The 22181-nt window shown below is 49.8% G+C and overlaps 1 protein-coding gene across 2 annotated transcripts in view; it reads right to left on the reverse strand.

Moving 5' to 3' along the window:
* HDLBP (high density lipoprotein binding protein) overlaps positions 1-22181 on the reverse strand; it is an 86714-nt gene that overhangs the window by 5339 nt on the left and 59194 nt on the right. For both annotated transcript variants that reach the window (XM_027876102.1, XM_027876103.1), the window contains exons 8-24: positions 21665-21871; positions 21465-21572; positions 19994-20098; positions 16991-17069; positions 15480-15619; positions 14454-14558; positions 14193-14306; positions 13233-13319; positions 12961-13092; positions 12130-12348; positions 10704-10925; positions 9984-10202; positions 8164-8302; positions 3691-3845; positions 3066-3170; positions 2349-2483; positions 1038-1181 (exon numbers count right to left, since the gene is read on the reverse strand). In XM_027876102.1, the coding sequence (XP_027731903.1) occupies positions 1038-1181; positions 2349-2483; positions 3066-3170; positions 3691-3845; positions 8164-8302; positions 9984-10202; positions 10704-10925; positions 12130-12348; positions 12961-13092; positions 13233-13319; positions 14193-14306; positions 14454-14558; positions 15480-15619; positions 16991-17069; positions 19994-20098; positions 21465-21572; positions 21665-21871 (2415 nt within the window). The remainder of the gene's footprint in view (positions 1-1037; positions 1182-2348; positions 2484-3065; positions 3171-3690; positions 3846-8163; positions 8303-9983; positions 10203-10703; positions 10926-12129; positions 12349-12960; positions 13093-13232; positions 13320-14192; positions 14307-14453; positions 14559-15479; positions 15620-16990; positions 17070-19993; positions 20099-21464; positions 21573-21664; positions 21872-22181) is intronic.

The following is a 22181-nucleotide window of genomic DNA, read 5'->3' on the forward strand; positions in this document are numbered from 1 at the left end:
AGAGGATGAGAACCAGGTCAGCAATGCCAAGTGCAAGAGGTCCAGGGACCCAATGAGGATGGGGAGGATGATGAGACCCCAGGCTCAGAGCACGGGAAAGGGAGAGGAGTCACAGGCAGTCCTGCCGGTCACAGGGGCGATGCTGATGTTGGCAGGTCTCTGGAAGAAGCCCTCAGGCAGCCGGGGCAGCTACTGCCCAAATAGTATTCCCAGAAGGGGACCATGCCGAGGTAATTCAGTGGCTCTAAGGAAGCAGCTCTTGGGGAGTGAAGAGACCAGGTCAATGAGCATTGATTAAGCACCTACTCTGTGCCAGGCACTATGCTACAAGCCACAGCCGTGCAAACTATGTAAGAGGAAAGAGAAGGGGGCTCAGTGGGAAGGCACTGGGGAAAGGCTTCTGGCCAAGGTGGCACTGTGACTGAGACGTGAAGGAGGGTAGGAGACTGAGGCGAGGAGGATTTCAGGATGAGGGACCGCCAGTGAAAACACACAGAACAGTCAGGAGGCCAATGCCACTGAGGAGGCCGCCATGTTAGCAAGGACAGAGTCAGTCCAGAAGGTAATGCAGAGCACCAACTCGGCTCTGTGGAATGTGGGAGGGAAGGGCTTTCTTTAAGAAGATCTATCTGATGCCCTGGACTAGAGACTGGAGGTAGGGAGATCAGCCAGAAGGCCACTGCCCAAGGCAGGGGGTTCTAACTCTCTACCCCCAGAAAGGGCACTATGCCACAAGCCCAAGGGGGGACATACCACCTGCAATGTGCCATCAACCCCAGGGCTACACGACCAAATGGCATCCTGACCACCTTTCTGGGGTTGGCAACAACCACCCCACCCACCCAACAAGCAGGGGAGGCTGGGAAGGCAGTGTCTGTCTGTCCGACCCTCCTTCTCCTCTCCTCTCTTAGCAGGGCAGCAATGCTGCTCTGACCCACCCCAATAACAGCACCATGGCCAACAATGTTTGAGGGTCTGCAGAACTCTTCACTGACATGCCCTGGAGCTGGGCATCAGCCCCGACTACCCGTTCTCACCTGGTTTTCATCATCCTTGTCAGGAAACTGGATGTTCACTTCATGTTCCATACGGATCTGGGTGATCACTGCCCCCTTTCTCCCAATAATTTTAGGGTGATATTTGGGATCTACAGTGACATTCAGCTTAAAGCTTCTCAAAGCCTACAACAGAGACAACCAAATAGGAGGATGAGTAGAAAGTACAGATCTGTAAGAAGGAAGCCTGTTTTTCTCTGTCCTTTCCTCACCTATCAGAGTATGGATGATCTTTTCAGAATCTTCAAAGTGAACACCCAAGGGTGCTGGTGAGGGAGGGTCTCATAACCTGAATAGGAGCCCATTTCACACCAGCGACTTAACACTCGCGGACACGTGACCTGAAATTCTCTACTATAGGAGCCCCAGACCAAAGCCTCACTGGATTTGGAGGACTGGGAGGCAGAGGGTGTCTCAGGAGTGCCCTTGTACTGCAAATACAACTAGTGATCAATAGCAATCCTGAAGTTCTTAAAATAAATGATAGCAAACCACGTCCTGTGCGGGGAGCCTAAGGCACCTTTAAATGAGTTCAAATCCAAAGAAATGTCTACCACGGTGACCCCACCATAGGAGAGAGAGCTGTCACCTGAACCTGCTAATGTGAACACTTGTGTCTATCTGTCTGTCACATACATACACACACACGCCCGCCCCCAAGAGGAAGCCCAGAAATCAGTGTTACTTGGATGAGGCTCAAGCACCCTGTGAGCTATGCAGCAGGAGCAGCCTTTGCGTCATGCCATACTGACGGCATGCCATCTGGGAGCCAGAAGGGATCACCTGGCTGGCCCTGAGGGGCAAGCAGTGAACCCCGGTCTCAACCTCCCAGGTGCCACCTGGCATCCAGCCTTCACTGCCTCAAAGTCAAATTCGGGGTTTTACCTACACTGGCCACACTCTAAACTCACATTTGTTAAAGACCTGCCAGCTCCCAGACTCCATTAAGGGGCAAATAATTAATGATCACTTAGTTTAGCCAATAGTAGCTTCCCAGTTAAGATATGAAATGGAAAAAAAAAAGAAAGCAAACAGATGAATTTCCATCTTAAAGGAGCACAAGTTTAAGAATCCCTGTTCCTGGTCCTACCAGGCCTGGCTGGAACCAAATCACCCTTCTTCAAGGCTCCAAGAATATAAAAGATGCCTTCCCGAATGAAGGGTTGCTATTAAAAATGACGTTTCTGCTTCCCGAAGCGTCCCACTACCAGAGATACAGTCCGAGAAGAAGACAGAGCTCTGGGAACAAACGTCCCGGGCCGTGCCCACCCCTGGCTGGCCACACGCGCTTACCCGGTCCTCCTGCTCGGCTTGCAGCTCCCTCACCCGCTCCAGGAGGCCGGCCTTCGCCCGGTCCAGGTTGGCAACCAGGCCAGTGATGGCGATGATATCAGACTGCAGTTCAGGCGCCGGGACCTGGATGTTCACCTAAACGACAAGCACCCAACTGAATCGCAGACGCACAGACAGCTCCGGGGTGCCCTCCAACCTCCTACCAGGCCATTCTACAGTGCGCCAGCCACAGGGCAGCCCTCAAGCAGGGTGTGGTGCTAGAGCAATGACCCAAGAGGGAACTCGGTGCTTGTGGGCACTAAGCCCACCCCAAGTGGGCGAGCCCAGGCAGGGCCACTGTGGGACTTGGCTGGGGCCACCCAAGGGAGATGAAATGAAACCACTGGCTATGAACCCAGGTGTACAAGAGGCAACAACAGGGGTCCTGAAGAGTCCCAGGCATCCAGTGTGTCTGATGGTGACCCTGGGGGAACCCCAGCCCCACAGAATGTTGCTAAGTGCAGACAGCCAGCCGCACGCTTTGGAGACGCTACTATCCGATCCCAGGCTCAGCTTCAGGCATGCGCCAGCATGCCCCCAGTGGACGGGGCCTGCTTGCTGCAGATTGCTAGAAAGGGGTCCGGGCCAATGAAGACCCCACTGGCCGACTATCAGCAGGGTGCCAGAAGGGAGGGCTTCTGGGACTGCACTGGGGCAGCAGCTGACAAGGTCACTGACCTCAAACTCATCCATCATCTTGCGGATGCCACTTCCTTTCTGCCCAATTATGTAACGATGGAGATCAAAGGGCACCTCCACCATGATGGTGACAGGAACCAGCGCCTAACAGAACCACAAAGGCAGAGAAACAGTAGAAATGAAGGCCTGGGAGGAGCATACGCCACCTCCCAGGGGAAGCCCACGCAGCTACACAGGCAGGACTCCCAATCATCGGGCAGACCAGAAGGGGCCAGGCGCTACAAAAGGGCAGCCGCCACTTTCTTGGAAAAAAGCTGGGCATCCCTCCCTGCCCATCTTCTCCTAGGGAGGGAGGGAAGGAGGGGGAAGAAAAGAGGGACAGGGCAAAGAAGGGAGGGAAGGAGGAGCTAACTTCCAGTTAAGATTAATTTTAATTCATTTGAATTAGAAAAATATCCAAACCCAGTACCAAATGTGACCAAATCCCACGGAGGAGGAGTGGAAAGCTTAGAACAGGTGTCTCCCACACACAAAACACAGGCTGCTTTAGAGGGGAAATAGATCTGACCTGTTTCTAAATAAACCACCCACCAGGCTGAGCTGATCTGTGCCCAAAGCACCTGGGCAAGACCAAGCCCCAATCCCCAAGAAGAAATCAACCAACCTCCAGAGCCTCCTTGGCGGCCTCACACTTCTCTTTTCGACCCGAAATTATGATGATGTCGCACTTTCTTGGAGAGCTAGGGTCAGCCTCTTTGAGGTACTTCCCCTCCCCAATTTCTTCCCCATTTTCTTGAACAGCTGGCTCAGCAATGGGAGCTACGACAGAAACAGAGAGGTCAGCATCACTAAGGACAAGTACAGGAAGCACCGACATCCGAGCAATACAGTGAGACCTCAAGGCTGATGGTCAGGCCTCTGGAGACCGACAAGAAGCACATGGATCCTCTTTCCCCATCGGTCTGCAAAGAACACTACACAAGGATCATTGCATTTGATCCTCACAACCACACTAGGAAGGAGGTGCTATTATTATCTTCATTTTACAGATGAAGAAACTGAGGCAGACAGAGGTGAAGTGACCTGCCCAAGGCGACAGAGCCAGGACAGGAAATTGTGTTCACTTAGCTCTCGGGTCTTGGCAGGGAGACTCTCTACATTGTGGGTGGTTATTTTAAATGGAATTTCTCTATCTTCTTGCTGAATTTTGTTGCCAACACACACAAATGTGGATGATTTAGGTGGGTTTATTTTATATCCTACAATTATGCTGAAGCTCTTTCAGTTAGTTTTTTAGCTGATTCCTTAGGGTTCTCTAAGTAAACAATCACCTGCAAACAATGAGTCTTGTTTCCTCTCTAAATACATTCTTTCAATTTCATTTTCTTGTCCTATTACTATAGTTAGCATGACTGCTAAAGCTTGTACAATAATGGATGGCAATAGTGACCATGGACATCCTTGCTTCACCCCTAATCTCACTGGAAAAGCTTCCACAAACTCTCTCCATTACAGATAATGCATGCATCTGGTTTTACAAAGATACTATTTATCAAGAAAGTTCCATTTATTCCTATTCTTTCTTGTGTGTGTTTTAAAACAGGAATGGGTGTTGTATTTTGTCAAAAGCTCTTTCTGCATCTAATGAAATAATCACGTAAGTTGGTTTGTTATTAGTATAGGTAACTATGTTTCAAGTTTTCCTAATATTGAACAAGCCCTGCATTCCTGGTAGTATATGACCCTTGTGATATATTGATACAGTCTCCGTGATAACATTTTCTTTAAAATTTTCGCATCATTACTCATTACGGAAATTTGTTTAAAAAGTTCTGAGTTTTGACTCTCCCCAGTTGGAGTCTCAAGATCACATCTGCATTGTGACACAATTTGTTAAGAATAACAAGAAGGAATCTTAAGGAATTTGGTAAGACCTCTTCCTTATCAACTTTTCCAAACAGTTTATGCGGCACTGAACTTGTCCTTTAAATGCCTGATAGAATTTGCTTAGAGGCAGCTAGCTGACACAATAGAGAGATGGCCTTAGAGTCAGAAAGATTCATCTTCCCCAGCTCAAATCTGATCTCAAACACTAGTTAGTTATGTGACCCTGGGCATGTCACTTAACCCCATTTGCCTGTTTCCTCATCTGTAAAATGAACTGGAGAAGGAAATGGCAAACTACTTCAGTAATCTTTGCCCAGAAAACCCCAAATGGGGTCATGAAGAGTTGGACACAACTGAAATGACTGAACAACAGCAACAACAAAAGAATTTGCTTAAAAATTCACCTGGTCTAGGTTTTTTTTTCCGTTGGGAAAGAAAGGGCTTTTTTTTTAATCCCCCTTTGAGTTCATTTATGGCTTGTTCAATTTCTTTTCCTAAAATGGGGTCATTTAATATTCCATTTCCTACTCTATAGATCTGGGCAGAACCATTTCAAATGGCCCTACGCAGAAAGCACCACGCCCAGAGCACGGCACGTAGGAGGAGGAAAGCTCCCCACCCCATGTGTGTGCACGTAGGAGGTGTGGGACACTGCCCGACAGGCTCCTTCAGCACACCTGGGTCACACTCTCTAAGGCTTCTGCCGCTCCTCTCACCTCCAGGATCAGACAGAAAATCCTCTGGTATGTGAAGCAAGAGAATGTTACTAGATTAGACCTCCAGGCCTCTCTACATAAAAATGTTTGACACCATGCAACACATTCACTGCTAACGGCATCTTCCCACAGAGACACTGAGGTGGCAAGCTCGATGTACCCTCAAAAGCAGATGTGGGGGGTGGACATAAACGATTCTACCGAGGTCAAATGATAAGAACGAATTATTATAAAGGACACCCAACCTAAGGAGAGTTCTGAGACTGTTATGGATGTAAAACTTGAAATATTACAGCTGAGTTCATGCTCAGCACACACAGAACAGCATGCTCGGTGCTGGAAGAGATAACCAGCAATGTGTCTTCATGCTGCTTGCCATTTTATTGGGAGAAGGGGACAGAGACAGAAAAAACACACAAGTGTAACACAAAAACCCAAGCCAACTGTAAAGACATAAAGTGAGGAAGGCTTCATAGGGGAGGCAGAAATTTAACAGGCAAAAAAGGACACAAAGGAATAGGCATATTTAGGGGACCAAGGACTTGGTTGTAGCTCTCCACGTGACAAGGAACAACATGAGTTGAGAATGCTTAAGTTTAGTCACTGGGAAGAACCCAGGCCATGGAGTCAGACCTGGACTCAGCCAAACAGCTGGTAGAACAGAGGCAGGCTGCACTCAAGTCAAATGATGCAATAGAAGAGGAAGGAGAATTTTTTTTCATCATAAAGATGCCTATGCTGAGCGGAAGAGGAAAAAAGCTCCACTCCCAAAGAGGCCAGTGGTACTAGTCCTGGGTCCTGCACACAATGGGAATCAAGTGTGAGAGGCAAAGACTACACAGGAGAGATGCTGCAGTACCAGGAGCCACAGGGTTTGGGTCAGAGGAGGGAGGAGAGGAGGCAGAGTTCACGATACAGCTGGCATTTTAAACCTGGGAAACTAGATGAATCCTTGCTACCCCTGAAAGAAAGAGTCCCATAATGAGGAGGCCCAGATAAAGCCCTTGGTGGTCGCCACATTCGGTTTAAGGTGGTCACAACCTGAATGGAGGCAGCTTGAGACAGACATCTACAGCTCGGAAGAGAGGGCAAGGCTAGAGACAGAAATCTGGGAGTCGAGGAGGATAAAGAACCAAGGCTCAGCTTGGGTCCCTCAAAGGTCACTGAGTGGTGGGAGCAGGCCCTGGATGGCAAGGATGAGGCATCAGGGTCTGGCTGTGAAGATGCAGAGAAGAAGCCTTCAAAAGGAGTCCGTGAGGCAGGAGAAGGAAGCAGCGGAGAGAGACGGATGGAAAGGGCAGGAAAGAAGGGAGAGTTGAGAGCAAGGATCCCAAACAAGCAAAACAAACCAAAAAAAGAAAAAAAAAAGAAAAAAAGAAAACCCAAAGCAACCCAACTACACGAACAGTGACTTCCTTGACACACTCTTGGAGCTCTGACCTGGGGGCTGGGGAGCCAGCATACTGTCACTGGTCCTCAGCATTCAATCCAATTCAGAAGGCCCATCCCCAGGAGAAGAGCACCCCCAGTTTTATGGAATCTTAGCTGGCCATGACTAACTATAAGCACCAGCAAAGTGTTGTAATCTGAAATGCCAAATGGAACCTGAATCCTAAGCACATGTCCCAATCCATCACCTGTGGGGTGCTGACTAAGGCAGGGACTTCACCCCACTATTTTTCCCATTTGTGAGCAGGTGGTGTTACTCTGCGCTCCAATGCAGTTGCCAAGCAGGAACATTCACCAAGGACCCACACAAAATCGTCACAAGAGGGACAGACTCCGGAGATGAAGTCAATATAAACTGGACCAAGTATTAGCATCATTTCAGCCCAGGCAGTGGGAGAAAAGTGCCTCGTGCTCGAGTTAAGCTTACACGAGAGCCCGAACACAGAGTTCAGGGAGAGCCAACAAACTCCACTGACACCCAGGGCCTGCCAAGCCTCCAAGACAACATGGAGAACCCGCGGCAGGGGCAGCGCTGCTCCCCCACTTTGGGGTCAAATCTACTTCCTTATCTTTCACACCATCTCCCTCAGAGCCCCTTTCCCCAGGAGAAAAGACGACAAGCTGGATGGATCATCCAGGCAAAAAGCTTTCTCAAGAGGCTGAAAAGGACAGAATGTAGACAGCAGCACAGCTGCAGGCCAAGCCCACCTCTGCCTACCCCTCTTTGGAAGAGGAAACACCCCAAGAATACTGGGCTGAAAGAGCGCAGCTGTGAGCTGGAATCCAACCTCTAACACGTATCTGTTGTGAAACAGAAGGACGACGACACTCACACAAGGTGTAGCAGACTGGTTGTGGTAAAGATGCTTTGTAAACTGTAAAGTGCTAGAGAAACACGCCCAACTGCGACACAGCCCGGTCCCCCTCCCCCACTGCAGCTGGGGGACCAAAGCCACTTGGGTGTTCTGAACCATCTCACATACATCAAACACACTGAAACCATCCGGACCACAATACATACATTGAAAACAGTGTTCTACGCAGAACCAACATGGAAATGAAAACACCCTCCCCCCACCTCACACCTGGGTTCTCCTCCCTGTCAGGAAATTTAATCTGGACACCGTAGTCCCGAGTGATCTGCTGGATTCGGGACCCTTTGGGGCCCATGATGGAGCGATGGTACTTCTGGGGGATGGCGCACTCCATTGTCACTTGGGCCTCCTTCATGGTCATGAGGGAACAGAGAACATAAAAACAAGTGGTTAAATGCTGGAGGGACGGTCACATTGCTTATTGGCCGAAAAACAAAAAGAGAAGAGACATCTGTACAGAGCTACGATTGCCATGACATCTTTAAGTAAATGAGTGACGTGTGGTAGCTGCCATGGGAGGAGCTTCCTCCCCTCCCCCACTGCGGTCAACTGTTGGTTGAATAGAGGGCAAACCTCCTTCACTAGGCAGTTACAGCTTCAACCCCAAACAATCCAGTCACACCACCCGAGCACAGCCAGCTTGGTACCCTGGTATTTGCTAGGGCACAGGACAGGTCCTTGCTCAAGAAATCATCAAATACTCCTGCTTCTCTAAAGAGGGTGATGGGGGCAGCTAGGTGGCACAGTGGATAGAGCACTGGCCCTGGAGTCACAAAAATTTCCCAAACTTTCCTTTCTGAGGACACGGCCTGTTTTCTCTCAGGGTGGGTTGTTTTATCCTTCATTGGGAAAAAGGAGGTTATCGAAGAAGGACCTCTTTCACTTCCCAATCTCCCACACACGAGTACCCTCAGGGCTGCTCCGAGTTCCATGCCTCTGCCCCACTCCCAGAGCACAGCACATGCTCACACACCCTCTACTCCTACTACTGACCCTGTGTGCTGTACGTCCGCTTCCCTGCTGCCCTCCAACAGGTGCAAATCCCCACATGCTGCTCAGCACACCTCCCTCCCTTCTGGATATACTCTCCTGCAGCAACAGCACCCTGCTGCACCACACCCCGTGCACAAGAGTGGCCTTGGGCCCTGCCCTCCCCTCTTCTCTCTTTACACTCTTTAAGGGATCTCATCAGTTCCCATCTCTGTGCAAAAAGATCCCCAAATCTCCCTTATCAACCCCTCGCTCAAGGCCTACGTCACCAACCTCGATGTACCGTGAACATCCTAAACTCAACGTATCTTTGTCTTCCCACCCGACCTATCACTCCTCAAAATCTCCCTCCCACTTTTTCAATTTCTCGGGTTCATGATTTCTGTCCTTCTCCGCTCTTCCCTCTCGCTGACCTGCCAAAGTCTTGGTGCTTCCAATTCCTCAACATTCGTTGCGTTTGTCCCCTTCTCCTCACTCACCCCACGGTCACCCTGTTCCACAATAGCATCCAGATGGTCCCTCCCAAAGCCCTGGACAGACCACCGGGTGATCCCCACAACCAAATGCCTGCTATGGGCATTGACAGTGCCCGAGGGTCCATGTCCAAATTCCCACGCACACCCACGTACCACTCCTGGTACACAACACCCTGTCCCCAGGCTCATCACTGCCTCCGGGGCAGGGCTAAGCCCCGTTTAAGACTCTGTCAAGTAGAGCCTGACACATCCCCCACTGCTCGGAGACATCAACTGAACCAATCTCCCATCACTAACATCAGGCCCCTAAGGCCAATCTTTGTTTCTCAAGTAAACGTGAAGGAGTCGATAAGGAAATAAGAGGAAGTCAATACCCCTGAGTACCAGAGAAGAGCACAGCCAGGCCAAGATCTGAAGGCACCTTCCCACCACGATCCTGCAGAAACACTGCCCGTGTGCACGTGTAACTGGGAGTTCTCAACAAGGTCTGACCAGCACCCGCCTACGGCGTGTGACCTGACAAGTTAGAACACAAGCCCCCCGCCCCTCCCCCAGACTACACACCAAGTCCTCGATGATCTCCTGGATGCGTCTCTTGGCTGCCTCCACACAATCTTTGGCTCCTTTGAGTGTAACTTTATCACTCTGGGTACCAGAACGGGGGAAGCTGACCATCACACCACCGTACTCCTCAGCAATCTCCCGTAAGACCTGGCCTCTTCGGATGACAAAATGGCGGTGATGCCGAGGGTCCACCAGCATGCAGTCTTCTACCACATTATCCTACAGAAGAGAGGAAGTCGAGAAAAGGAAGGCTGGATAATGAATTCTCGGGCGGAAAACCCTCATGGGGCACTGCTTCTAAATCCCATTTCCTTTCAAGTCCATGTCAAACGAGTCAAGGTCTATCTGGTCCGATGATGCCATCTCAAATGTAAAGCATATGTAAGGTGCTCGGCAAACTTTTAAGGGCTATACAAATTACTGTTATATGTGCCTAACGAGGAAAGGAAAGATTAGGTACTAAAGATCAAAGGTAGTGATCACTCACATGAAGATAAGCAAAAGGAAAAAAAAAAAGAAGACAGAGGAAATAGAGGCATGAGCCGTCCCAGAGGCCCACCCATAGCGGGTAACGTCACAGGCCGAGCCAGGATGGTGACAGCCCTTACAGGATGACCACATGTTTCAGACCAACAATCAAGATGCTTGTGGTGTGGCCACCACAAAGGAGGGGCAGCTAGGTGGCGCTAAGGGATCCAAAGGGGAAACCAAGAGTCTTACCAGGCTTTTAATGAGAACCTCCAGTTCCTTCTGAGCCTCTCTGACAGCCTCCTCCGTCCCGATGATCGTGATCAGCTCCTGATCCTTGTCTTCAGGTGTGGGGAAGATTATTCGGGCTCCAGTGTTGTCACGAACCTTGCGGATGTTCCCACCCCCTTTGCCAATCAGGAATTTGTGATACTCTGGTTTGGCACGGAGATCCACAGTGTAACTCTTGGTTTGCTGCCAAACACAATTCCCACGTAATCTGTTAGATGTGCACGTCCTCCCCATGGACAAGACACTCAGAAACGAGGGCTGCAGCTCAGGCACCCACCTCCAACCTGACCAGAGGTCAACAAGGCCCGGCAGCTTCAGCCTTCACCTGGAGAATGAATCTAACTGTTTGCCTTTTTCATTGGCCCTGCTAATTCCTAATGAAAAAAGCCCCACTTCTCCAACCCACGCGTTAGCGTAAACGCAGAGCTGTGAGGGGGAGGCAGCAGTGCCAGCAGACAGGCGCGCCCTGCTGAAGCCGGGGTGGCAGGGCCAGCACCAGTCACACCCGCTTTGGTCCTCGACGCTCTGCTTACCCTCTGCCCACCTCCCCTTCCTCTCCCATGGCCTGCCCTGATTGTCTGCCAGACCCCAGTTCCTCCTCTGCTTCTGTGCTTTAGAACCAGGCGATGCCATGGTCAGGGCTAAAGGCAAAGACCCAGGAAGTCTGACTTCACTCAGAGCAGTCACATGGGCAGTCAATCAGAATGAGTCTTCAAAGACAACCTATTCTCTTAGGACCATTAAGTTTCAAGGGACAATGAACCAGCTTTTGGGATGATGTCCTCAGAAGGGTGGTGAGTCATGAACGGGAAGGGCCCCAAGGCCCATGCCCACCTCCCCACTGCCGCGTGCCCTGGGGCGCTGGTCCACAACCCTGAGGTGCAGAAACAAGGAGAGTGGCATGGGGCTCAGGAGCTCAAAGGGATGGGGGAAAACAGCCAGGTCAACTGTACATGGATTTTACGTAGGATACCAGGAGCCTGAAAGAGGTGAAAGATCTAAGGTCCTACAAACAAGACATGGCACTGAAGGTGCTGCAGAGACCACAAGTACATAATGGACAGGGATCAAAGGCCTGGGTTATGAAGTCTTAACTCACAAAATGCCCCCACGAGCCAAACGCTCCAAGGGGAGAAGACGCCCCAACAGAAGCCTGTCCTGCTGCCCCCATGAGACATGCCCTTCCCACTCCCTCTCCCGCTTGGGCTCCTGGACCCTCATCTCAGATCACCACCAAAAGGTGCCACGAAAGCAAAGACAGAGAGAAGGAGACAAGCAGGGAAGGGTGGTCACATCTGCCAGCACAGAAGAAATCAAAGTGGGCCTCCACCCCCCTGCTCCCCCAACAAGCCTGACTTCCTGGTGACACCTTCTCTTCCCCACTCACCTTTTCTTCTGCCAGGTGTAACAACTGCCTTTTGGCTTTCTCCACATCTGGGGCAGGGCCCCTGATGACCACGGTGTCGATGCCCGAGCCTTCGGTGGGAAAATGAATGTGCACCCCACCACACTCTTCCATGATGGAGCGGATTAAGCGGCCTTTGGTGCCGATGAGGGAGTTATGGAGCTTGGATGGAATGGACACCTCCACTTCCGTAATGTTCGCCTACGCCAAAACAAAGCAGGAAGTCAGTCATCTTGTGCCGGGGCGGGGAGACAATCAGACGAGATCTACTGAAATACTGAACTGCTACGCCCAGCAGGCTGAGTCTTGGGCATGGCCCACGGGCATGAGATCGAGGGGCCCAGAATCTTCAAGCTGTTTTACTGCCTAATAAAAACGCTGAGGAGGAGGATGAGCTCACTTAACTTTCTTTGAGGGGACCACATGGCAGCTGTTTCCATAGATAGGAGGGGGAGGGAGGTTAAGAAATGGTGGCAGGAATCTATGTAAGAGACCCAGCCATCACCCTCATGTTCAGGCAGTCTGCGGCCATGCTAGGGAGCCTCTCTACACATCCAGACATCCAGATTGGGGTGGGCTTGACCTACATCAATTTTCCTCAGATACTTCATGTGTCTTTGCAGCATCTTGACTTAAAACTCCAGAGATAATTTATGGCAAGAAAAACACCCCCAATTAAAAACAAACTGAATAGTAAGACAATGAAACACTGTTTATAAAATCAGCCTGATCTATAAAATTCCAAAGCTGCCCCCAAGCCCTTTCAGTCTCGCCACCCCTCCCCCCGGCCCTGCCCGCTGCCCCCGCCCTCACCAGGTCTTTCTGAATGGAAAGGATCCGGCTTCGAGCAACTTCGCAATTGGCTCGCTTGCCTGTGATGACGATGGTCTCCGAGTTGCTGTTCTCTGCAGGCAGGTCAATCTTGGTGTTGCTTTCTTCTCGGATCTACAAAGGAAGAGACCCGCATGAAAGGCCACCGGGGCCGGGCTGGGGTGGGGGGAGCTTTCACTCTGCTTCCACACCCCTCTCCAAGGCTGGGCCCTGGGGCAGCCCGAGCAAAGACCGGGGGCGGGGGCCTTCATCACCTTTTTGATGTTTGCACCTCCCTTCCCGATGATGTTCTTGTGGAACTGTTTGAAGATTGGGACAGAAATGGAATAGCTGTTTTCAACCTAAAAAAAGAAAAGGCACAACAGTGAGTAACCACCAGAGTGAGGACACCTTTCCACTCCTCGGACTGTAAGATCTGACGACCGGGAGCCCGGACTGCCCATCTCTCAGAAGCCTGGCCCTTCACGCCAAGGCAGCGCTCTCAGGTGAATGCCCCAAGAATCCAGTCCTCCCCAGCAGCACAAGAGGGATGGAAGCCCCAGGCAGGATCAGAAGCAGGTCTGGTCCGAAAGATCCGTACGGCAACAGCTGCTGGCCGTGTCCTTTCTTGGAGCCAAGAGCTCTCCTGTAAACGTGTTCCTTTCCCTCCTTGGAGAGCTCTGAGCAGCAAACCTATCAGCACAGCCAGACTGATCACCTACTCAAGAAAGCCCCATACTCTCTCTGCCTCTAGCTCTACTTAAATGGGAGCAGACGAAAGAGATGTGACAGCTGGATAAAGTAAAAGGAAATGGATGTGGAGGGGAAGGATCTATCCTCGGGTGTGCGACGCTGATGAAGGAAAGCCCACTGCCCAGCAGATGGGCTGCACAAGGCTATCCACTGGTGGGGAAGTAGGAAAAAACCACAATCCCAAACTCCCCAGCTCCTTTCTTATCACCAACACCGGTGACTGACAACCAGACATCACCTCAGCAACCAATGCAAGGGCATTATCACATCACTCCCATCAGAGCAAAGTGACATCAATGGGAATGTTCTTGATTTCCCAACTGAGCCAAGAGCACACACAATTAAGAAAAGGAAGGAAGCCAAACACACTCACGTCTCGTTCCACGTGTCACACGATACTCTGATGGTCTCAGAGCCCTGCACCCCCAGGCCCAAACCCTCAGGTAAGATAAGACAGAAGCACGGCCAAGCCCTCGGCCTACCAGATCTGCCGCCATCTTCTGCATGTACTTGGTACATTTCTCCACCTCGTTCTTGGGGCCTCTGAGTTGTACAATGTCACTTTTTTGGGCTGGGTCTGGAAAATTGATGATGACCTGGAAGAGACAATCACCAGTCGGTTTGAGGAGGGGGGGCAGAGGCCTCCCCTCTGTTTAGGGGCCGGTCAGCAGGGCCTCCAGACCCCCAGTTTCTCAAAGCCAATAGGAGACCTCACTGCATTAGAGACCCCCATGAAATCTCACCTCTGGGAATTTATCACGAATTTCACGGATTCGTTCACCTTTCTGCCCAATGATTGTTCGATGAAATCTCTGCTCAATGATTAAGTCCTTGGTACGTTCATTTTCCTAGAAACACAAACATTAGTGAAGGTCACCAGGGGATGGATGGTCTTCAGAGTCTTTAAATCACACACACACACAACCAAAACTCAGCTGGGTAAAAGCACGCCCCAGGCATTCAGTTCAAGGTTTGGAATGACGCCCAGAAAGTTGTGAGGCCAATCCCCTGAGGCTCTAAGGGACAGTAGGTGGCCAGCACCAGAAAACTGGAGGGGAAGTCCTACCACGGTAAGACCCTGGATCAGGAAAGGTTTATTCCCTGAAGCCCGGGAAGCTCCAGTAGAACAAAAAGCCACAAGAGCTATGCAGGGAAAATACCAACCCCAGCCAATCTAGAACTTTACCAGGTTCTACACTAGCTAAGCGGAGTCTCCTAAGTCACCTAAAGTGCTCCTCAAACGACTCGATCTGGTCGGTACTCTGGGCCTCTCAGGCTTCAGACTGAGCTTTGAAAAGGGTCTTCTTTTTTTAATGCCCCTTCCCTTCCCAGAGGCTTCCCCTTTCCTAGGGCATGGGCATGCAAACCCCCTACACTGACCACATCTCCAAAGGCAGCCTTGTTCGGGTCTTCCAGCCCCCCACCTCTCTTTCAGGAGATTAATTTCAGCATAATCTTTAACTGATTTTACAAAAGATTCCCAAGTTCGTGTTTCTGGCAGAGCAGCCCCTGGAAGGATGCAAGAAGCATTCTTCTCTCAGAAGCTTCTCCTCCTTCACGTGGAGCTTTTCTTTAAGTGCAAAATTTGGGGGCTTTAATTATTGCCCACAGTCCCTCAAGATGCACACTTATAGGGCGCCCAATTCCAAGTATATCTCTTAAGGCTGGAGATGGCAAACACTGGGCTACTTTAAGGAGGGACCAGGGCTCATGCAGAGGTGGGGTTAATGAGTCCAAAAAGAGACGGCACAGAAAGTCTTCAGGCTCACCATACGGGATGCGAGTTCCAGCAGCTCTTTCTTGGCCTGTTGGACGCCCTGAGGGTCCCCCTCAATTCGAATCAAGTTGCTCTTTTCATTATCAGGAGGGATTCTCACAGAGACCTTGTACTGATCTTTGATTCTGTTTACTGCAGGGCAAACAAACAAACCACCCCATCACTAAAAGAAATTATCATCCCCAGAGTAAAACACTGGGCAGATAGATGCATTACACTATGCCTGACCCCAAAGAGATGCAGTCAAGTGTCTGTTCTCCTTTCCTGGGAGCAAATAAATGTATAGTGCAAACACAGATCGCCAATATCTGCTTTAAGTATGTGCTACAAAAAGGTAGCAATTCTATTTCTCAAAAACGTGTGTGAGGTAAGCGGAAGACATTGTTTCAATAATTAGGTAGCACCCTCCAACAACAACAAGCTTCCTTCTACAGCACGGTGGTTTGTCATTCTTGTCCTTCACGCAGCATGACAGGCATGAGAACATTTTGAAGAGTCGTCCCTTTTGGTGCCAGACGCTGCCTGCTGTAGCATACCAAGTACAACAACCACCAGCGATGGCCAACAGTCAACACAATGACCCTGGGACAGTGGAGCACATGGAGGAGAAGGCTTCCACAGAACCGAGATCAGAATCTGGGAGTGCTTGTTGTCCAGGAGGACACTGATGAAAGGCTTTGTTTGGGACCCTCTCTTTGCGGTCCCTTGGACCTTCCAAGGACTGACAGAACAAGGGTCCGTCAGTAAGAAGAAACACAACAAACAATTCCAGGATTTAAGACCACACACGTGCACTCAGGATACATACTTGCTATCTACTGATAACACTAAAAAACTAGAAAATGGGGGAGAGGAGAGCTTCCTTCTAGATCTGGGGTTCTTGGTGTCCATAAACTTGGTTTACTTATATTTTACTAACTGTATTGAGAAACAACTGGTTTCCTTTATAATCCTATGAACTTTTACTGGGAAGCAGTCCATAAGTATACCCTGACTGACTGCCCAAGTGGTCCAGGACACAAAAAGAGGGTAAGACCCTCGATCTAGAAAACAACTGGCTCCTTCCTCACAGGGCAGCAATATTTCCTTCAATTATAGCCATAGCTGTCAAAATTACAAGGGAATCAGAAGACCAGATAAGAAACAAAAGGTTGCAACCTGCATGGCCTGGCTATCACGACAAGGAGAGTTTGAAGGACTTTCCCCGTTGCCTCCAGGTGGAACATCCAGGCCTTCAGAACCAACAAGAACCCAGATGACTCCCACTCAATAAGAGATCCCCACCACCCAACATGGAGGCCACAAAAAGGAATGACACATTTTCTTGCCATCCCATTGAGGCCAAAGTCTGGGCTACTCCACACTGCTATATGGTTGATTCTAAAGAAAAGCAATTTCTGATGCCCTACACACTTCAGGGAGACCTCAAGAAAGCCCACGGGATACTTGCCATATCTCAAAAGAAAACCAAGAGACAGAGAAACAACAGTTCATCAGACTTACTGTTGGCACCATTCTTTCCAATCAGATGTCTGTGAAACTTGTGGTCAATATTAATCTCAACGTAATCCATCCGGTTAATCTGTGGGGAGAAGGCATGCAAAACGAGAACGGGAGCTGAGAACACCAAAAGCAGGATCCAAATCCAGGTCTCAGCCACGACTCTTCTTGGAATCAGATCCCCCGGAACTCCCTTGCCTGCTATAGTCCCTTGTGACCTCTAAGGACACATCCCTCATTCCCTCTGCTACCCGAGTTTAAATGCTAGGTGAAGTTGTTGGCTTTAACAAACTACATGGATATGAGGGGATGATTATCTAAAAAAATAAAAATAAGGAATGAGAAAGAAGAATTCACTGGAAGAAGGGCAAAGGGAGAGGTAAAACAGGGTAAATTATCTCGAGTTTTTACAGTGGAGGGGAAGATAGGGGGATGCGTGAACCTCACTCTCACTGGAACTGGCTCAAACACACACATTCAGTTGGGCAGAGAAATCTGTCTTACCTTACAGGGAAGTAGAAGGTGAAGGGGATGGGGGGGAGGGCAGACAGGGGAAGGTAAAAGGCAGAAGCAAACCACTTTGGAGGATAGAGAGAAAGACAAAAGGGGAAAACAGGAAGGAGAGCAATACATAGCAATCATACTTGTGAAAAAAAAATTAAAGCTAGTTTCTCTAATAAAGACTGCATTTCTCAAGTATATAGAGGACAAAGTCCAATTTACAGAAATAAGAGCCATCCTTCCACTGATAAATGGTCAAAGAATGTGAACAGGCAGTTTTCCCAACAAAATAATCAAAGCCATCTATAGTCATATGAAAACATGCTCTAAATCGCTACTGATTAGAGAAATGCAAATCAAAACAGCTCTGAGGTACCACCTCACACCTGTCAGACTGGCCAACATGACAAACGCTGGAAGGGATAGAGGAAAATTGAGATACTAATGTGCTGTGGGTAAAGTGGTACTCCGATTCAACCACTCTGAAGAGCAATTTGGAACTATGCCCAAACAGCTATGAAGCCATGCATACCCTCTGACCAAGCAATACACTTTTGGTTCTGTATCCCAAAGAGATAGAAAAACAAAAAGAAAAAGGACTTAGACATACAAAAATCTTTATAGCGGCTCTTTTAGTGGTGGCAAAGAATTGGAAACAGGACAGGCTCACCAATTGGGGAACAGCTGAACAAGTTGTGGTATATGGTTGAGATGGAAGATTATTGTGCTAGAAATGCCGAGCAGCATGCTCTCAGAAAAGCCTGTAAATATTTCCATGAATTCATGCAAAGGATGAGCAGAACCGGGAGAATATTGCAGACAGTTACAGCAGTATTGTATAAGGATCAATTGTGAATGACTTAGCTACTTTCAGCAATATAATAATCCAAGACAATTCTGAATATGAAAAATGCTATGCATTTCCAGAGAAAGAACTGATGGAGTCCAAATGAAGATCAAAGCAATTTTTCTTGGGGTTTTTGGTCTGTTTTCTTTCACAACATGACTAACATGAAACGTTTTGCAAGTCTGTACATGTATACCAAATTGCATGCCTTCCCAATGAAGGGGGAGGGAGAGAATTTGGAACTCAATAATTTTTAAAATTGTTAAGAATTGCTTTTACATGTAATTAGGAAAAAACAAAATATTAATTTTTTTTAAAAAGAGAAAACCTACATGGTTAATATGCAGTGTAAGTCAGAAAATTAACCTTATCTGATCCAGTACTTCCATGGCTAAGACTTTACCCCAAATGATGATTAAAAAAAATATTTAAAAGGGACCTTTCCATACAAAAAACAAAACAAAAAAAGAACAATCTAGACATCCAACAATCGTAGTCCAGCCAAATAAATCACCCTATGCTAATGAAGCATTGCAGAGCTGTACACAATGAGGAAGGGGAGGCACATGTGGTACGATATTAAGAACCAACAAGCTGGATTCCGTTTTCAAGAAAGGGAAGAAAGTCAACTCTCAAGCACAGATCAATGAGGGTGACTTTTGGGCAAAATTCTAGAATAATATGTTCCTCTTCTTAGAGGAAGGTCTAACAGCCCAAGGGAAATCTGTAGATCGAATTAGCTTGGACTCCAAGTAAAACATCCCACGTTATTCTCGTGCCAGATGCCAGAGGAGCTGGGCAGCCTGACCCCAAGGTGCGCTGCCACCAATGAAAACAGCGCTTGCATCTGCGCCAGTGATCTGGATGAAGGCACACACTTCGTCCCTGTATCTGTAGATGACACAAAGCTGAGAAGAGCCAACACTCGAAGGACTGAACCGAAACTCACAGAGCTCAACAGGCCACACCCAATGTGATGAAGGTGAGGGGCTGGAGGTAAAGTCTTACGACTGGGTTCAAAAATTCCATTTCTCAAGTCCAAAATGGAGAGAGCGTGGCTAAATAGCAGCTGAAGCAGAGCGGTATTAACACTGGGGTATTCTGTAATGGCCAGAAAGCACCTAATGAGAAGTGCACTGAGAAGGAGATGCAAGAATGGTGGGCCATCCAAGTTCACCCGTGAAGACTGGAGAAGAGATGATGGGCTGGGGCTTGGAAGTGGGGGACCTGTTCAGGGCAGAACCAGTGCTTGCTAGAAGGGAAAGGCGTCCCAAAGCAGGACGCAGGGCTGGGTTCAAACAAAGGCTGGGAAGGCTGTATAAGGAGACATTCCCGCGACTCTATGAGTACCACAGAGCAGCCACGCTGCTGCTGTCACATCCGCAGAACCAGGACTGCTTACAGCCCCCAGTCAGGGAGGGAGGAAGAAGGGACAGGAGAACAGGCAAGAAAGAGCCAAAGGCAGCAAGCCTGGGAAAGGCACCATGGGGTGGGGAGCGTGGTTCATTGTTTGAGAACTCGGGTTGGACGTTACATTTGTATTTAACTCCTGGGTTTCTGGGACAGTTAATAATCTGAAAGGCTCCTCCCTTCCCTCCCACCATCCAGATGCCCTCTGGTCTCAGACACCGGCATTCAGACCCTACACGGAGACTTACCAGATCCTTGACCATGGCCTCAATCTGTTCTTGAGCCACATCCACATCGTCGGTGGGTCCTTCCAGTGTGATCTTATCCTCTCCTTCAGTAAATTCTATATGAACCTGCAACCCCCAAATAGGAGAGCCAGTGCCAAGTCTGCAATGCCCACCTCAAACCAACACTGTTACCAACCCCAACCAGCGAAAGAGCTGCAGCTCCCAGGTAAGCACAGGGCGTGCGCCAGGGGCCAGGCTCTTCTGAGCACCTGCCCCAGACACCGAGACGGAATCATGGATGCATTCCCATGACACTTGGGACAACCACCATGAATTACAGAGAGTCACAACAGAAAGGGAACTGGGAGAGCCTCCTCGAGGCCAAGTCACTCATCTTTCCACATAAAGACACTGAGCCCCAGAGAGGGGAAGGGACAGGGGCCCCATTAGACTGCAAGCTCCTTGAGGGTAGGAACTGTTATTTTCTTGTCTTCCTGGCACCGAGCGCAGTGACTGGTACAGAAGAGGCGCTTCACCCTAGTACAGGGCAGAGTGGAGACTGGCACTCAGATTTTCCAACTCCAAGCCTGATCCCCCTTTTCTGAGCCAATGCCACTGCTCACTTCTCAGTGTCTTCAGGATGGCCACTCCTCCCAGATGATGTGCAGGGCAGCAGGGACACACAGGAGGGATGCAGCCTGCCAAGAGCAGACTAGAGCAAACAGACTAGAGCTGGGCACATGGCTCTCAGCCTGCCTGAAAACGGCTTGATCAAGGCACAAAACTATCAGAATTCCAAGGCACACACCCCTTCAATATTGTGCATAAACCAGGGGCCTGAGCCAAGAAACAAACATCGTCCCTTGGGAAATTCTAAACTAAAAGGATTCTCAGACCCATTCACCCCCAGGTGAATGAATCCTCCTGGACCAGAAAGAAACCTCTGTTTTCTGAAATTATTCCTAAAATCAGATCAAAACACCCTGAAAGGCAGCCCCAGTGTGAATGTTCCCAGTCTGCATGGGCGTTAAGAGGAGCTGCTCTCCTTAGTGCTCGTCCATCAGGGTAACAGAGACCTAACCAAATGGAGCCAGGACTGCAGAGGATGCTTCAGCAAATTCTGGGCCTGAATCCCCATGAAGCTCCCATCGTCTAAATAACACAGTTGTTCTGGTGAACATCTCTGACTCCCTGGCCAATCCACAAAGAGTCGTCACTCACCAAGAGCAGCCCGAAGGAAGGCTAGGGGTGGGGGGCATGCCCAAGGTGCGGTGTGACAGGCCACCATGGTGGCTCCAATGGCACCGAGCTCTCTGTGCACTGCGCCCAAAGGTCCTAATACGGCCTGTGACTCAGACCTGCCGAGCAGTCTACTAGCCTTCCTTCACACGGGAAGCCCAGCATCTCCAAACTTCCAGGACTACCCGGACACCCCCCACCCCCTGCCAGATGCAGGGAGCACCTGGAGAGACGGATGAACTCGCATGCCTACCTTTGGCATCTGCTGAGTGATTTTGGCCAGGTTCTGCCCTTTCTTGCCTATGATGAAACGGTGAAGCCAAGATGGAGCAGAGACAGAGGAGACTGTGAAACTGTTGGCCTGGGGAGGAGGAGAGAGTTAACCTGTCAAGTGTGAACCGCTGGCCTTCATGGGGCCGGCGGCGGAACAGCCTCGCGTGTGCCGGGGCTCACCTTGGCGTAGACTTCGGTTAGTGCCTGCCCTAACCTCTCAGGCTCGCCTCGCAGAATCACCGTCTCTGAGCTGCTGTCTGTGGGTGGGATCTCGACGGACACTCCAGTCCTCTCCAGAATCTCTTGCAGGGAGTTGCCCTTGGGCCCGATGACGTACTTGTGCTGAGACTTCTTCACCTCCACTGCAATGGTGGTGGTCTTCTTTTTCTGAGGACAAGCAGAGCAAGCGGGGTCACGGAGCGCAGTAGAAAGGACAGGAGGGAGGCATTAGCGGGCTGGGGTCCAAAGACTCCCAGAGAACTCCCAGTGCTTGGGAAAAGAGCCCAGAAACATGGACGAAGAGCTGTGGAGCTCATCCCGAACAGAGACAGCAATGAACAAATGGCAACCCGAGCCCACGGAGAGCCCATTGGCATGGCTTCTGAGGTCTCCCTGGGGCTGCAGGGACCCCCTTCGAGGTGACTTGGACCCCAGGCTCTTGGCAGGAAGCAGAGAGAAGCTTCTCACGCCAACGGGA

This window comes from Vombatus ursinus, unplaced genomic scaffold (genome assembly GCF_900497805.2).
Source record: "Vombatus ursinus unplaced genomic scaffold, bare-nosed wombat genome assembly UNPS02014810.1, whole genome shotgun sequence".
In the NCBI taxonomy this organism is placed as follows: domain Eukaryota; kingdom Metazoa; phylum Chordata; class Mammalia; order Diprotodontia; family Vombatidae; genus Vombatus; species Vombatus ursinus.